This window comes from Rattus norvegicus, chromosome 2, assembly GCF_036323735.1.
Source record: "Rattus norvegicus strain BN/NHsdMcwi chromosome 2, GRCr8, whole genome shotgun sequence".
Lineage (NCBI taxonomy): Eukaryota > Metazoa > Chordata > Mammalia > Rodentia > Muridae > Rattus > Rattus norvegicus.
In genome coordinates this window covers 150461663-150479660 of record NC_086020.1, presented here as the reverse complement: position 1 = coordinate 150479660, position 17998 = coordinate 150461663, and the positions used below count along the sequence as shown (strand labels likewise).

The 17998-nt window shown below is 40.5% G+C and overlaps 1 protein-coding gene across 12 annotated transcripts in view; it reads left to right on the top strand.

Annotated features, from left to right (window-relative positions):
- Plch1 (phospholipase C, eta 1) overlaps positions 1-17998 on the top strand; it is a 215574-nt gene that overhangs the window by 34460 nt on the left and 163116 nt on the right. The window contains exon 1 of one of the 12 annotated variants that reach the window (XM_063281794.1): positions 15375-15975. The exons of the other annotated variants lie outside the window; for them this stretch is intronic. Within the exon in view, the coding sequence (XP_063137864.1) occupies positions 15933-15975 (43 nt within the window). The 5' untranslated portion in view covers positions 15375-15932. Of the gene's footprint in view, positions 1-15374; positions 15976-17998 lie in introns of those variants that run through there. 12 annotated transcript variants of the gene reach the window in all.

Sequence of the window (17998 nt, the reverse complement as noted above, 5' to 3'; positions counted from 1 at the left end):
ACATCAGTAGGTTTAAATAATACAAAAATAGCAAGGCTAAACTTAACAAGTATTAATAAGTACATGTTTCAGAACAGAAACCAAATAGAAACAGGAAGTAAATTTATATTACAGAGCTGGACTGATGTGGTCTACTGCATTGACCTTGGACATCGCGTAAATAAGGAAGATCCGTAGAGAAAAACAAGAACCTCGTGGAGACTGACTTTGGGGTCACATGTACTTTGACTCCTTTGCCTAGTAGATGTAGGGTGAGCTGAAGCTGTTCCCTAGCTTCCAATGAAAACACAGATATGGGACTGGAGAATGAACTGCCTCTGTAAACTCTAATGGAGGAACAGAGCTGTGACCGGGCTCAAGACACTAAGTGACTGACATTAACTGGCCAAGATACTAAGTGATTGACAGCGGAAGTGCTGAGTCCTAAATAGGACGAGTGCATCACCTCGAGCCTTGCAGAAGAGGTGGAGCGACTATGAGAGACAGAAGATGAGGAGATGTGCAGCATAGGTATTGTTTACTAGCTCTGACATAATAGCCCTGCATTCATGAACTCACTGTAGCTGTGGGTATCTGCTCAACACCCACTCAAGGTTGGGTCTATCAGCAATCCGTCGTGGGTGGGGAAGAGGCTCATGAGATTCCATTGCTCCTAGAAGGACTGCTTTAGGTAATGCTTGTTAGAGAACGGAGTGTCAAGTTCTTCCATAGTGTAACCACTTATAAATTGCCCTTACTTTGTAGTAATCTCACACACTTGCTGAGGCAGGAAATACTAATTAAAGTGTGGACCACAAACCAAAAGAAGACATGAAAGTAAGAGTTGAGAAGAAGAGAGAGGGAGAGGATTGAGGGAGGAGAGTGGAGGGTGAGAAGACTAAAACTCATTATGCAAATGTATAAAATTACCAAAAAATTTAAAAGGCAAAGGTAACACTTTTAAATGAGCACAAAATATACTTGTTCTATAATCTTTTCAAGAACATTCATGATAGTTTAGAGATACACAAAATTTTCAGTATACATATATACTTAAAATTTTTAAAGTTCATTCTTTCAGTTTTGCTTTTCTCCACAACCCATGTTCTATTGTAACTGGGTTATTGAGCATTCGTAACTTTGCATAGCATTCATGTGAATTGGGCTCCTGTTTTCCCAGTGTGCTTTGCCCCATCATACCATCACAGGCAGCCTCTTACTTTTTGGCTACTGTCTTATGGTTTTACTGCCATGAACAGACACCATGACCAAGGCAACTCTTCTAAGGACAACATTTAATTGGGGCTGGGTTACAGGTTCAGAGGTTTAGTCCATTATTAAGGTGGAATTGTGGCAGCGTCCAGTCAGGCATGGTGTAGGAGGAGCTGAGAGTTCTACATCTTCATCTGAAAGCTGCTATCAGAATACTGACTCTCAGGCAGCTAGGACACCCACAAGGCCACACCTCCCAACAGTGCGACCGCCTGGGGCAAGCATATACAAACCATCACAGCTACTTTTGGTTGAGGGTCCAACTCATTTTAAAATGTTAATTTGAAATGTGTTTAACAGGTCCACTTTAAGCTCTGGTTTGACTGTTGATGGCTGAAGGAAGGCAGATTCATTTGTCTTTGCCTCTCTCCTCAGAATATGAGGTCTTGGTCCTCCAGTTTGGTTCATGTACAAGAGATAGGGGAGCTGAGGTCTTTCAAATTGTACCTGATATCTGCTTGCATTTGATTGGTACTGAGTGATCAGGAACACCAGGTCTGAATATTTAGTTCCACTTTCAGCTCCTCTGTCACCAAGGGTCCATGAATTAGAGAACCCATAGTCTCCCTTCTACTTTTATCTCTTCTCTGTTGCCAATTCCATTTCTAGCACTTGGCTTCTCTTGCCTCTGAGGTACTAGGACAACTTGGATCTGTCCATTCTTATATCCCCATGTTTCCTCACTTGAGTCTTCCAGGGTTGTAAGAGATAGGTGGGCTATGGGGTGATGTTTTCCTCTCTGCAGACCTCTCCTTTTACTTTTAAGTGACTGCTATCCCTATCAACCTATCCATAAGGTGTCCCTAAGTCATCCTTCTATAGCACTTCCCCTGACTGACTCATGAGTGAGACATGCTCTTCAGCACACCATCTCTGCCACCCTGGACACCCAGGACAAGGGTCTCATTTTGAATGGCTCTTTCATATCTTCTGGCAGCTTGTGATTGTCTTTTAGTGTTTTAGATTAGGGTGACTTCATGTCCCTAAACACTGGCATTATTTACTGTGTCTGTTTCTTGTACTGTTGTGTACCTGCATTGATCAGAGCCAGGCAATGATCTGTCTATAAAAAATTTATGTTGAGGTGATTCAGCCTCTTTTATTTTTTTTTCAGGAATCTAATTCAGTGAAAGCTTTTGGCTGGGAAACCGAAGCCCTGTGATTTCCCGGTTGAGCTTTCTTTGACAAGGACAGTCACATTGTGTAGTAATACAGGGGATGAAAAGTCCCTGCTGAGTGCCTAGCAAAATGGCAAACCAAAGGTCTGGATGTGTGGGCAGCCTGGGTGGGAGAGAAGGTGCAGAGTTCACTTTTAATTATGTCAAATAAGTCTGTCATCTTCAAGAAAGATCCTTGGTTGGTCCTTTCCATTAGATTATCCATTTTTTCCCCTTTGAAGCCCATAGCCTTTTGGAGGTCATCAAAACAGAAAAGAGCTGTGATCCTTTCATCCATCTACACGTGGGAACCCCAATTTCCTAATTACTCAATTAGAAGGAAGAAATAGTGCGTTTAGTAAGTCGACTTCTCCAGACTTACAGTCTTCTCACATGTTAAGTGGTTACTAAGTGAGAATTATTTCCCTTTAGACCTGTGCTACACAATTAAGCCTTTATTCTTTAAGCTGCATTTCCATAATTATAATTAATTTTCCTCTGCTCTTTCATTTTCCCAATTGTCTTTCATACTCTGTGCCTAATATATGCAGAGATTGATAGAAAGATGAGACGTCTCTTCACCAGTGGACTCTGGGTCTTTCTAGAGTACCATAGTTATTTAATTTAGCTACACAAACAATCTGGAGTTTTTCCTTAGGTCACAGTAATAATTGTTAGCGATTGCATTTGTAATCATGGAAGTCTCTTATCTCTCATCTCTCAAAACAAAGATGGAAAACTGCAGTTTGTCCCTTTATAATGTGAAAATGAAAAGACATCTCAACAGGAATGTGATGTGTTTGTATTAGGGCTCATTCCTTTCAGCAAACATGTTTGTATTAATTACCAAATGTGAGCTGTGGGGTTCAAAGGGCTATCCAGATTGTCTTCATTTAAAGCCCCAAATGGGAAGTATTTAGTCTATGTTCATAACTATAGTTCTCATGTATATGCTGATCACATTACGGCGAGTGCATGCCAAGCTGAGTCCTTCTCCTGGCCTGCATACTGATCTGCCCAGCGCTTACCTGATGATCAAGATGATGTACTCCAACCCCGGGATGCACCAAGTCTTGAGAGCTTCCCCTGTCCTGATCTCCCTGTCTTAGCAACTCTGTCCCTCCCTTCATGTGCTTCGTCTTCATTGCTCTTTGTTCTTGCCTACACAGCCCCTTCTTCCTCTAGCCAGGTGTCTTTGTTTGCTTCTTTCTTTCTTTCTTCCTTTCTCTCTCTCTCTCTCTCTCTCTCTTTCCTTCTCTCCTCTCTCCTTCTCTCTCCTTCCATCCTTCCATCCTTTTCTCTTTCATGTTTATGTGTGTGTAGTATGCATGTGTGTGGGCATGCATGTATGTGTATGTGTACTAGCAGTTGACATGAGGTGCCTCTGTTGATTGCTCCCCACTTTAGCGACATATAGTCTCTAGCCACTCACTTGTCTGGAAGCCAGCTTGCCTTTGGGGAATCCCAAATGCTGGCATTTATGGCTGCCTGCTACCTCCACCATCTTCTAGGTGGATGCCAGGGATCCAACCTCTAGTCCCAACAAAATACAAAATGAAAATAGAATTTCATTTTATTTAACACCATCTGCTCTTCTGATCATATTTATGAACTATGTTGAGTTTAGTTTTTATCTTTATGCCATAGAATACTGGTTCTGTAACTGTAGCCCAACTTTTCTTCACTCAGAATTTTGCCAAGTGAAACCCAGGGGAAACCAATAAGCCATTCTCCTGACACAGAAGGAGAAAGTCTCTTCTCAGAATCCTAGTATACCTTATTATTTGCAAACGTTCAGTGGCTCCAAACGAACTTAGGCAAATTTATTTCTGTGAGAACTCTTGGGCTGTTCAAATTCATTTAATAATAATACTTCCTAGAGCTCCCATGTTGGTAATATAGGTATGCACTTCATTCAATTCTGAAACTAGAATTTTCTCTCATTAAAATGGTACTGTTAGTAAAGGCGCTTAACAGGGGTATTTTGCATGCCATTAAAATTCTCTGCAGTGTGAGTGTTAAATGAGCTTGTCTGTGGGGTAGTTCTGACTGCAGGCAGCACGGAACAGACCTTACCAAGACAAGGGCACGGGCTTCTCAGTGTCAGCACAAAGAAGGCCTGGTGAACATGCAGAGAGTCATTGAGCAGCATAGGGCTTCTTCAATAGTTAAGATAATGCACTGTTATGTTAGCCGTAGGAACAAGAAAAATCTTCCCACCTGTGCCTGTCATCTCAGAATCCCGAGCAACGTTGAGAGCACAGTCTCGACTTCCGGTCAGCAGGATCAATTTAAGAAATAGACCCTATCTGGGTGGAATACTTGTAGAATTTATGAAAACTTTGTTTCGTTTGGTAAACTTTGTTTTGTTTGGTACGAGAATGACATGTCAGAGCTCTTCATTTTTTTTATAAAGGATAGTGGCTTATGTCCAACTAAAAGGACATATTGTTTCGTGTCCTACTTTCCGGTGCCAACTTGAAATTGAACATCAGCGTCTATTAGCCAATGGCAGTTGTTTGGAATGGTGCCATTGCCAGGTTTCCCAGGTTGTTTTAGCAAAGCAGAAGCTTTTTTTCAGCCGAAGAGATTTGTAATTAATGCTTTGGCTAGTCAGGGTCATGGTCTGGAATCACCTGGGGAAGCAAAAACGAAAAAGCAAAAAGCAAAAAACAAAACCAAAAAGGTTCCTTGTTCCTCTAGCTTAGAGGTTCTGCTATTGCTAATATGTGGTATAGTTGGGTAGGTGGGAATGAGGACACCTTCAGAATCCGCAGGTTATCCTAGGGGATAGCTCATTCAGTTCTAGGCTGCATAAGTCAGGCCTAAGGCTATCAATGTATATTATCTCAATAGAGGTGTCTGTTTGTTTATTTACTATTTTTTTTAAGACAGTTTCTCTATGTAGCCCTGGCTGCCCTGGAGCTTTCTATATAGGCCAGGACAGCTTTGAAATCAGAGAGATTCCCCTGACTCTGTCTCCAGAGTGTTGGGAGTAAAGGGATGTGCTACCAGGCTCAGCACTCCCTAGTCTCTTCGCTGCAAATGAGATTTCAGGGTCTGGCCTGAAACTTGCTATGTAGACTAGGTTGACCTCACACTTGAAATGGATCTTGCTTTTTTCTGGAAATGAGAAGATTAAAGACATGTGATACCGTACTTGTTTTTTTTTTTTTTTTTTTTTTTTCTTTACTGGTACTTTAATATTCCTCAGTCTTGTTCTTGATCCCTGGTATCCTCTTTGGCTTGGTTGAACCCGTGGAAGGTTTTGACTGTGCTTTTCATTTCATGCATTGACTTTAATTTTGTTTTTTGGTTTTTTTTCTTTCTTTTTTTTTTTTTTTGAAGCTGGGGACCGAACCCAGGGCCTTGCGCTTGCTAGGCAAGCGCTCTACCACTGAGCTAAATCCCCAACCCCAATTTTGTTTTTTAATCTCAAAGTCCTTGTTGATTTTTCTTTTATATTACTGTTTAATCTATGTTGCTGGTTTCATTGTTCATCTCTCTGAGTTTCTTCTCTGTTTTGTTGATATCCCTATCTATGTCTGGGATTGAATGCATCTGTCCATATTCTCTTTGTGGTAATTGATCATTGTACGGCTGTAGGTATGGATATGTTTGTAGTAGATGTTGGCTGTCTCTCATTGATTTCCACTTTATTTCCGAAGGCAAGGTCTCTCATTGAACCTGGAAACCACCAATTCTAGCTTGTCTAGCTGAGCAGCGTTTGTCTGAGATGACCTGTCTCTGACTCCTGAGCTCTAGGATTGCAGAAAGTTACCATACTCTTTCGGCATTTACATGTGATCTACAGGTCTGAACTGGTCTTCATGGTCTGTGGCAAGCACTTTGCTCATCAACCATTCCCCAGGTCATTCATCATTAAAATTTTTATGTTTTAAGGTTTATTTATTTTTATCTTATATGTATGGGTGTTTTGCTTGCATATATATTTCTGTGTACCACATCCAGGCCTGGTGCCCTTTGTGGCCAGAAGAGGGCCTCATCTTTTTTAGAACTGGAGTTACAGACAGTTGTGGGTTGCTATATAGGTGGTGGGAACCAAATTTGGGTCCTCTGGAAGAGCAACAAGTGCTCTTAATCACCGAGCCATCATCTATCCCATAGTATTATTATTATTATTATTATTATTATTATTATTATTATTTGTGTGTGTGTGTGTGTGTGTGTGTGTGTGTGTGTACACTTGCAGGTGAGCATGCCATGCTATATATGTGGAGAACCAAGGAAAGCCCTTTGGAGTAGGTGCCTTCCTTCCACCTTTACATGGGTTCTGGGTTCTTAGATGACCAAGTTTGAATAGCAAGGACCTTTATTGACTGAGCCATTCATCTGCCTCCTGTTGATTATTTTTATTAGTAAACTTTTGAACTCTTCATCCAGTGTTGTTCCTGTTTGAACGTTGTAGTTGAAGAGTTATGGTCTTTTGGGAGAATCTTCTTGCACTGCCTTTTGTATGTTATGTGTGTCTGTGTTATGAATTACACATGCATTTAGACATCTCTCTGGATTGTATTCTGGGATCTTCTTATCAAAGTGCTCATTCTTGAGGGTTCAGTCCTGAACCCTCATTCAGGAAAACAAAGAGTTGTGATAACAGCAATGTCAAACTGCGTAAGATACAGAAACAGGCTTAAAATCAGTTAAAGCCTACTCATATCACCAATGATCAGGAAACAGAAAACAACAGTGCAGATACAGAATGTGCTGCAAAGTTAAAAATTTACTTGGAATAAATATGGAAATATTGACGTAAAGGGGACCAGGAAAAGGAGGAAAGTAGGGGAGAGGAGTAGGAATGGGGCTAAGGGTAAAGAAGGGGAGTCAGGAAGGTTATGGTAAAAAAGAGAGTGAACAAGAGGTCAGAAAATGCCCCCAAATGAGCAAAATCAAAACTGCATAAATGCCAGAAGAGAAATAAAAACTAAAAGATCAAGTCATAAAATGTATGGTAGAAAGAAAAAGTAAAAATGGGAGTGGGAGAAAGGAAAGCAAAGAAATGATCCTGCAATAATACCCAAACTGGATAAACATAATTTGATAAGAATGTGAAAGAGAATAAAAATAAAAACACGAAAAGTTAAAGATGACGATAAAGTAACAATAATGCTAAAAGTGTAGCAAAAAGAAAAAAAGGGGACAGACATGGAGCAAAAAGGAAAGATGAAATATTCAACTTTTTCCAAGGTCCTTGAAACCTGGAATCTGTTGAGACTGTGGGGCAAGGCTGTCTTTGGGTCCTGCTGACTCTTGTCTTTCACATGGTTTATGGTAGGGCTGATTCTGGGTGATGCCTCTTAGCGCTGCCTTTACTTTTGTTTCTCTTCGTTGTCTACCAGAGGCCTCCTTTGGCTTTACCTATTAGCCATGCAGTCTATGTGTTGGGCAGATTCACTTACCCTCATGAGATTCCCAGTTTTTCCACTAAAGTGGCTGATATTTTAGCTAGGGCTGCCTCTTAAGTACTGGAAAGTGGGAAGCAACCACAGTATTTAGATGGTTGCAGGCAGAAGACCGTCCTTCAGCATTGCACTTCAGCTCTCTCTGGCTCCCTAGCAATGAATAGCAGATAGCAGACTCCAGAATTTTATCTACCTACTGAACCCAGGCTATCAAACTCCAGTGACAATCTCCGTTGATGAGATTGGCTCCAGGTCACTGGGGGTAAGGGTATGTGGTGAGTATCATTCAATCTAGTAGGATTCAGTTAATTCTAAAAGCCAACAAGCTGCCATCCCAATCCACCTGGCCTTCATGATCCAAGCTAAGTATTATGGTAGGCTACGTGGTGGGTTTTCAGTAGGATGAATTGTGCAGGCCTTTGCATTTTCAGACTCTTAGAAATGACTTTTTTTTTTTATTAACTTGAGTATTTCTTATATACATTTCAAGTGTTATTCCCTTTCCCGGTTTCTGGGCAAACATCCCCCTAATCCCTCCCCCTCCCCTCCTTTATGGGTGTTCCCCTCCCCATCCTTCCCCCATTGCCGCCCTCCCCCCAACAATCTAGTTCACTGGGGGTTCAGTCTTAGCAGGACCAAGGGCTTCCCCTTCCACTGGTGATCTTATTAGAATATTCATTGCTACCTATGAGGTCAGAATCCAGGGTCAGTCCATGTATAGTCCTTAGGTAGTGGCTTAGTCCCTGGAAGCTCTGGAAATGACTTCTTTATAGAACTAGAATATAGACACACACACACACACACACACACACACACACACACACACACACACACACATACACACACACATACACTTAACATCAAACTGTTTTAGATGATCTGCAGATGGCCAGGTGAGCAAGGAGTCTTGTTCATTCTAGGCCTGTGGGTCTGAGCACTGGCTCTGACTTATCCTTCACTGTAGTAGAATTCAATGCTATGGGCCGTCCTTACCTAGCAACGCTCAACAGCCCTCAGTCTTGTGTCTTTGCTAAGAAATGATAACAAACGGCATGGAGCAGGGCTCTGAATTTTACAAGTGGGGTAACATTATCCACTCAGCACTCAGATCTATAATGATTTCATTCTCTGCTATTTTACAATTTGGAGTGTTGACTATGAATTCAAGGGATCCCTAGAACAATCTATGTCTTAGGATAAGCATTTCAAAGTCACTGCTCTGTAAAACTACAGATGCACAACTTCTGAAGATGGCTCTTTGAATCAGGTCCTTTCTGTGTCTGTGAGGGCGAGTGTTCGGATCCTCCTGAGTTATGTCGGTCAGGGACAGATGGCTGCTTTTTCAGGGACAAACAGCTAGGGTCAATCTCTTTTGTTGGAATTTGTTTTTCCTTGAGCCTTGTGAATCCGTCTGTGAAATAATGCTTTTATGTCTCCTATTTTGGTCTTGTTATATTTCTAATTCCTTCTCCCTCTGCTATTTCCCTTAAATTATATAATTCTGTGCAGATACTTAATATTCACCAACTGTAGTCATCATGTCTCTGATACTAGCAACTTATAGTTCTTTCTTGGCTAGAGAATAAGTTCTGCATGTATCATAATGCTAAATTATTTCTAAATTATATTAATCTGAAGGGGTAAATGTTATTGGTTTTCTATTTTATAATCATTAGTATTCATGAAAATGCAATATTTTTCTCTTTTCTTCAAGGTCTTTAACAAAATTAGCTTTTGTAACCATTTTGTGCTAGTTGACTATCAATGCAGAAAACAAATGAAGCAGAAAATTAAAATACTTTTGATGTTTTAACTTTAATATTAGTCATCAATCTATACCTCAAAGCTACTCCTGTCATCGATCACTTTATTGCTTCAGAAAGTATTTCTTGGTGTCTTAAAAAGCAATCTTTTTTCATTTTATTGTTTATTTTATGTGTATGGGTGTTTTGCCTGCATGAGTTTGTACTATGTGGTGCTGCTGGGACTGGAGTCACAGATATGTATGTGCAGGGAATTGAACCCAGGTTCAAATGTACCTAAAGTTATCGCCAATAAATCCTTTGATTTTTGAAAATTTCTTCACCTAAATGGTTTATTTGTGTTTATTTATGTGTATTGCACATCTCTGTGTTACACACATATGTGTGTAGGTGACTGTGGAAGCCAAAAGACAAGGTTAGATCCCCTGGAGCTAGAGTTACAGATAGTTGTGAGCTGCCTAATGTTGGTCCTAGGAACTGAACTCAGTTCCCTAAGAGCAGTAAATGCTTTTAGTTGATGAGTTATCCCTCCCAAACCAAAGATTTTTATTTTTAAACTGCTCGAAGAAAACATATACAGGGGAAGGAAAACACCACATATATAATTTAATTTTTTGTTTTGAAAGGTTTTGTTTTTGTTTGTGAAATATTTTGTATTATGTAGCCCCGGCTGGCCTATAGCTCATAGCAGTCCTCTTACCTCAGCATTCTGAATGCTAGTACTATGTGTGTAAACCACCAAGCTGAGGAAAATAGTTATTACCTATTTTTTAAGTGTGTGTTCTTGCATGTGTATGCATGCGTATGTGTGTATTTGTGTGAGTGTGTGTCTCTCTTTCCACTTTTGTATGGGTATCAGGGATTGAACTCAGATTATCAGGCTTGTATTGCTGGTAGACAAGTGCCTTTTCCTGATAAACCTCAATCTTGCTCATCCAAGATTTTAGTTTTTGACTTGCCTGTTTATATAGAAGAAAAAACTCCAAATATGGAGTAAAGTTAAACTTTCTAAATCCTACCATGTTCTTAAGATTGGGAAAAGCCTTATATGAATGTGGCCTGGGTCCCATTCTCCTGTTGCCATCTTGAAGTTGTGTTCTAGGTGTGGGAGGAACCATGTTTTTGTTTTAGAATGGAACGGTAGATTATGTATGCAGTTCTGCATGCGTACTACATACTAAGCTAGGAACTTTACATGTGTTATTGTAGGCACTGTTTTGGATATGGAAACTGAAGCTTATGGCGATATAAAATAACTTGACTTACATTGTTGAGCTACTTGGTGGGACTGAATTCTTTCCAATTTCATATGCTCTGGCTTTGCCATCAATTCCAACAAGTCCATACCCATTAACGGTTTCATGCTGCTCAGTTGTTGCTGATTTAGTGCTGCCCAGGGGTTTCTCTGTCCCTTTGTGGTACCACAGGTCTCTATTAAAAACTCCTGGGCTGAGATATGAGTTAGAAATTTGCTTGGAAACTTCAATAAATGAGTCAGTTTGATTCAAACGCTATAGCTCCCTCTCCTCTTCTGTTGGATTTATGGAGAAAGGACTGACCTATGGTCCTTCTCTTATTTCCTCTACAAGCTGGAAAGATCCTCACCGTTGAGACCTGTTTTCATCCTTTGGAGTCTAGAACCTTCTTTATGCCAAGAATCTTCCTGAAAACCAAGGAAAAATATCTGGATCTGAGTTTTGGTGGATTTTTGGTATCTTGGGACTTTCTGGTCCCGATCACTCTTCTGAGTTGTCGGGGGCATAGGTCAACAGAGTAGTCACTATCCTGCATAGTTTTTATTGCTGCTGTGTCTTACCTTCCTGTCATGGTGTCATTAGAAAGAAGAGAAAATCAATCAAGACAGTTCTGAGAAAATAAAGTCAGGTGAAGTGCTGTGACCTGGAGGAGACGTGCAGCCACAAACATTGAAATGTGTAAAAACGCAGTGGCGAAGCTGCTGGATCAGTCACCATTTCAGCAATGGAGAGGTAGGCTTGTTTTCTTCTCGGAAGGGCAGTTTAGGTTAGGTACAATTTAGGTGCTGCACTGGAACTAGGAGCCCTGTGGCATACTGAAAATTATTACAAAAGGGTCAGTATGGTTTCTTTCTTTGTTTTTTCTTGCAGAGTGTAGTGGTAATTAGTTAACTGCTCTGTGCGCCTGATGGGTCTCATGCCCGCACCTGCCTGAGAGCTATCTGGATTAGTGAATGAAAGACTCATGTGCGCATGTGTACACACACACACACACACACACACACACACACACACACACACACACACACACACACACACACAGAGTTAATTTTAGTATGCCTTGACTAGTTTAATGGCTGGGCAGTTCTAATCCTCCTCTGCTTGCAAAGACTCCCTTCTGGTACTCCTTAATTAACATCTTTTAAAATCTGTTTCATCCCTGCTACCTCAAACACAGGGAAGTGGCCTGTGTGATTCTTCACTAAACCCTTCCTTTAAAGCTCACGTTTTGTTGTGATAGCACTTTTTCAAGGTGTCATGGACAAGGTTTTTGAAAAGAGTCACCCTTCCAGTCCTTTGTAAAGTTTGACCCTCTAAGTCAGCATAGAGCTTTGTAGTCTTAGAAGTCTAAGGTCAGCAGAAGGCCCTCAAGTTTGCTGGGGCTGTGGTGACCCAAATATTCTGAAGCGGCCTCAGAACTTGGACCTTCCTAGCTAGGTCTTGGTGCTGAGTGCCTTGGTGAGACTTAAAGAAACTTTGGTGTATGTTGATATTGTATTCAGTGAATCTGGTTGGCTTTGTCTCATTTCTTGGTTAGTTTTTTGAGACTGTGTCTCACCATGTAGCCCTGGATGGCCTATAATTGCTGTGGAGACCAGGCTGGCCTCAACCTCACAAGAGATCTGGCTGCCCTTTTGCCCCCTGATTAAAGCTAGGATTAAAGTATATGTAACACATTCAGCTTCTGGGGTGTTTCCATGCCCCTTGTATGCAGAAAAGCTGCATTGATGGAGATTGTTAAGGTTTGTTATGAATTTTCCAGGTCCCAGCAAAAGTTTCTGTGAGGTGATTAGATCATGATGCCACTCACATCACCTATGTAAGGGGACGGGGTCTAGTATCAGGAACTAAGTATTGGAGACTTCCACTGAAGCATACAGCTTATTCTAGACCTTTCTTTTTCCTTCTGGGCTGTCAGGAGGTGAGCAGCTTTCTCTCTGCTATATATCCTTCTACATGTTTCTCTCTTGTTGCAGGATTGGAAACAGTGGAGTCAGATGACCATGACATGTTTCTGCCCTTTAAGGTGTTTTTGTGTCACAGCAATGACAACCTAGTGTCTTTTGCCTTTCTTTCCTTCATGACAGATACTATGCTTGTATACCTCTTGCAGTCAGTCTGTATATGCAGTGTCCTGGATAAACATTACCAGACACTAGGAGGAAAAGGGGCTTCTGCATTCAGGGGAAAGTTGCATCTCAACTGCTGTTGGGGCAAGTTTAAAAATCTGCCTCCTGATGTTTTGAGAATCTAATTAAAGTTTTAGCTCTTAGGGAAGGTTTATTTTAATTTCTGTCACTGTCGGCAGCCATTAGAGATTCCCATGTGCCTACCTGTCTCTAGCTAATTTACACTCATAAGAATGGATGGGAGATACCTAAGCAGTGGTTGTTGATTTACAAATTCTGGCTATTTATTTATATCTCCATATGAGTTTGAAATGTCTGAATGCAAATAGAATTTTCACCTCTCTTGAGACACCACCAAATGCAATTCATTTTATGTGCATTTTGTGTTCTCACTAAATGTGAATTTTGGGTATCATCCAGAACCTGTGAGCAAAATCCTGCCTTAGGTCCCAGTTGCTTTCCTGGTTTGCTTGGGCTGAGTTTTACCTTGAATTATATTGATTGGCACCTTGATCAGTGCCCACAAGGAGCCTGTAAATTTTTATACTAACCTATAAATTTTAAAGTGCAACAGTCAATAAACATTTCAGAGAACAATGAAGACATCTTATTTTAAAGCCAAGAGTCTTGAAGGGGAGATCAATAAATCATCAATGAGATGTCACTTCAAAGAGGGCTGGGCTGAAGAGTGGTTTATCTCTGTCCAGCAGAATGTCGCAGAATTAAATACGGGTAATACTCAGCCTGTGTAGAGATTTAGGTACTTTGAAATGTGTTGTAGTTACTGTCTATTGGTGCAAGTCAGCTGTTTAGTGTGGGGGAAGTCCAAACTGGTTTCTTTGATGGGGATGAACGATGTGTATATAGGGTGTGCTCTGCCATTAGAAGGTATGCTTAGATTAGTACAGTGATGAAGAACAGTCGTCTAACAGGCCCTGCTTTTAGTTTTTCTCAGTGTGTGTACAGCAGTGTTGGGAGGAAATATGCACCCTTTCAGGTCTTTGCTTGGCTTTTGTGTAAGATGGACTTGTGAATGCTCAATATTTTAATTAGTCAAGAAGCATGATTGTGTCTGAGACATCTCAAGCTTTGGGATGCATCCAGTGTTCAAAGTTGTGGTTAGTTTAAACACTGAAGTCTGTTGCTTTTCTGCATGGAATTTCAAGTAGAATGATAATGATGATAATCTTACTATTCTAAAGTCTTTATGAATAAATTCTCACTGGAACATTTTGAAGTAGGATGTATTAGCCCACCAGTTGCACAAATTAAGAAGCCAAGAGCTTAAGTAATTTTCTGGTTCACACAGCAAGTTGGGGGCAGGATACATAGACCAAGACCGCTGAAATCTTCGCTGCTATTTTGTATAATAGTGTATATGGATGTATATTAGATTGAGTCTTGCAAGAAGGGAATTCTGATTATGAGCACCCAAATACTTTTCACCTTCCAATGAGACTCTTAAGAGCATTTAAGAATAGACGGTAGTGACATTTATAATCATCAACCCTTAGAGTTGTGGTGTTAGAGGCACTGGTGTAGTAGTCTGGACTGGATGGCCTTAATGGGAATGGAGCAGGGATTGGCTTTGTCCTGTACAAACTGGACATGGGGCTGCAGGGGACACAGGTGGGTAAGGTGGATTGGAGTTAGGAAGGAAAGATGGCATTAGCAAGAATTCCGAGAGTAATAGGATTAAAACTCAGGGTAGAGAGACCCAATTCAGTGTTTGAAAACATTGTGCAAATATGCAAATATGTCTAGCTATGTATCCAAAGATTAAACTTTCACACACACACACACACCACACACACACATACCCACACACACTCACACATACACAAACACATACACACACATACACATATACACACACACTCATACATACACACACACTCACACACTCACTCACACACACGTACACAAACACATACACACACACACACTCATACACACACATACACACACACTCACACACACACATACACAAACACATACACACATACACACATAAACACACATACTCACACACACATACACACACACACACACACACACACACACATTCCAGGGAAAATTATACTGTAATAATAGATTGTTCATTAAAACCTGATTTCTTCTGACCTGTACTATTTACCTTGGGATTCCCCCCCAGCCCCCACAAAAGGCAGGGACATAGCTTCCACTGAATAAATGCTTTGAGCCTAGCCTCTTTCCTTCTAGGCTGGAAAAATTCCAGTCATTTCTGTGACCATTGCTATGGTTGTGTGGACTAAGGCAAAAAGCCATTACAATTTGAATAACTGTGCACTTGCCCAGATGGGAACAAAAGTGGCCTATGGTGCAGAAGATGGTATGCAGATTATTTCTTAATGGGAGTGTTTGGTTCTGAGAGAGTGGTGTTTGCTCCCAAGAGCATGCATGTAGTCTGTGTGTGTGCCTCTATGTGTCTCTGTGTATGCATGTTCCTTTTCTGCATTCAGCCTGCGTCACTCCTCTGGTAATCACTATCTCCCAGTGACCTCCGTAGGTGAGGAGAGTTTCTTTGATGGATAAAGACCTACAGTTCCCAGACATTAAATGTGCATAATGCCTTAAGGGCATTAAACACTGCACTCACTAAGCATGCACGTCTCATAGCCTAAGTAGCTACAGCGCCTGCATTCCCACAGTAGCGGCAGGCAGAGCAGATGCTTCCCGTGTGCTTCTCTGGCTGCGCTGTGCACTTTAGGACAAAGTTCTACCATCATCTCATGGATTTCCTGTCTCTCTATTGTAAAACCTGGACTGTGAAGATGTCATCGTGCCATCAGAGGCAGCATGAGCCAAGTGCTCGGGGCTGCTAAGGATTTCTTTGCCTTCTCCCCTCTTGGAGATGTGTATCAGAAACAGGCTTTGCCTTAGACAAACATTTTATTGCTTTGGCCAATAATGTGTTGCAATATTAAATTTAATGGCAGACCTTGAAGTATATAAAAACTTAAGTCCAGAAAAAGGTAAGACTCATGCTACTAATTTTAAGGTAAGTTAATAGCTCTGGTAAGAGGTGGCAAGCATTTCTTATTTTATTTCCCATTTAGTTAAAGATTTATTTGAATTGCTGATTGACATCTTTGAGATGCATATTTTAATCTTAATTGAAAAGGTGTTTTTGATTGGGTCGGGGTGGTTTTTCCTTGTAAATGTGTATTTGTGCAACGGTAGATGTGCTTGCTGTCAAACTGAAAATGCATCATTATCATAAAATGGGCTGTGAGAAAATAATCTGTAGTCTTGGGTTGTTGTCAAGAACTATAAATCAAGGACACAGACATGTTAAACATTTCATGTGTTTGATACAAACTGTTGGTTTTGATTTAAGAATTGTCAAGTACTGTTCAGTTTGAATTATGATGAATAGTTATATTTCAACTTTCTACAGTAATATAGGGAGGTGATTTCTAATATGTGTCAATGAAAGATAGTCAGGCTAGAGAAAACATTCAGCTTTTTAAACTGAAGGGGCACGAGTGCTCAGCATAGATAAAATGGAGGCAGAATCCAAATATTGTGTTTGGAGAACCTGTCAGCCCCAGGAGCTTGAGGGAAAAATTCTAAAGTAGGAGTCAGACGTTTGAAATATACAGAGATTGTTCTTATATTGAAAGAAGTGCTACCGTCTGCTCAGACAGAACAAGTGACATGCCAAGAAACGTCTTCTAAGCCATCTTCAAGTTGATATTCATGTGTCATCCAGATTATTGAGGTGCGTAACTCAGATGTAACTTTGCCGACCGAGCCAGTGTTCCATTTGGGAGCCTGTCTGGAGGTTGCTGCTGGCCTATGGGAGTCACCTTAGCATGCTGTGCTCATACCGCCAGCCCTGGTGCTTGCTTTTTATTCAAAAAGATAAATCGCACCATCGTGGATTCCTTAGTATAACCTGACTTTTTCAAATCTGAAAAGGGATTCAGAAATAGAGTGGGGCTTGGTTTACTTGATGCTCCAGTCGTTGCTGTGATTCCCATGTAAAGTTGTGCATTCATGTGTTCAGTGACTCTCTTGTGTGCAGAGGGCATGAGTGACAGGCTTTGCGTAACATGCTGTTAAGATTCCATACTTTCTTACTGCCCTGGCGGTAATGAGAGTGACTTCTGCTCCTCCCACCACATGCTGTGATCTCTAAGATTGAAGTCCACGTAAACTCTAGTTCTTAAACATCACAGATTTTGGGTTATCGTTTCCAGTTATATAAACTTTGCAAGCTAATCTAAGGGTCATTTTGGGATAAATATTCTCACATATAGACAATCTTACTAATTTTTTTTAAATTAAGATTTTTGTTAAACTTATTTTAATGATTTGTCTCTGTTAGGTAAAAGATAAAAATAATAATAAAAAAAAACCTTCACTGAATCTATCCTGTTTCAAAAATTTCTCTGTTGGTAGCGAGGCCACTTTTGAAGAACTATTTCTTATAAATCCCAGAGCAGCCTTAACAAGGACATCTTAAGTTATGCAGAGTATGTAACATTGATAGAGTCTGAATTCTCGTGAAATCTAAGTTGCTTTTGAAAACAGTGACATCAGAGCAAGTGGCTTTAGTTGACTGGGTTACAAAGTTGAGAGATGTTCACTCACAGGTGGAAACATCAAAGAGACCCTAAATTTTGGTGGAAGAGCTCCAGTTCTTAGGCTCTCTTATTAAGTGTGAAATGCATAGTTGTACATTTGTGTTTATAAGCATATTTATTTTATGTTTGTATATTTGGGTAAATATATTTGTATTTGTAGCATGTCTAGAAAACTATTGTTATATTAGTTTCGGATTTTGGTTTAAAGTACTAAATCTCCAAGCTGGAAAGTCATCTCAGTGATTTTTAAAATGGTGCAGAGAGAAGGTAGGGCTCCACTGTAATGTTAAATCAGAAATAAAGCGCATCTGAGGCGTGTTCAGCTTCTGTCTGTGAATTTAGACTTTTCTAACAAGATATCAGAGCGCCCCTTACCGCTGCAGAACAGTAAAGTGGATTAGGGTGC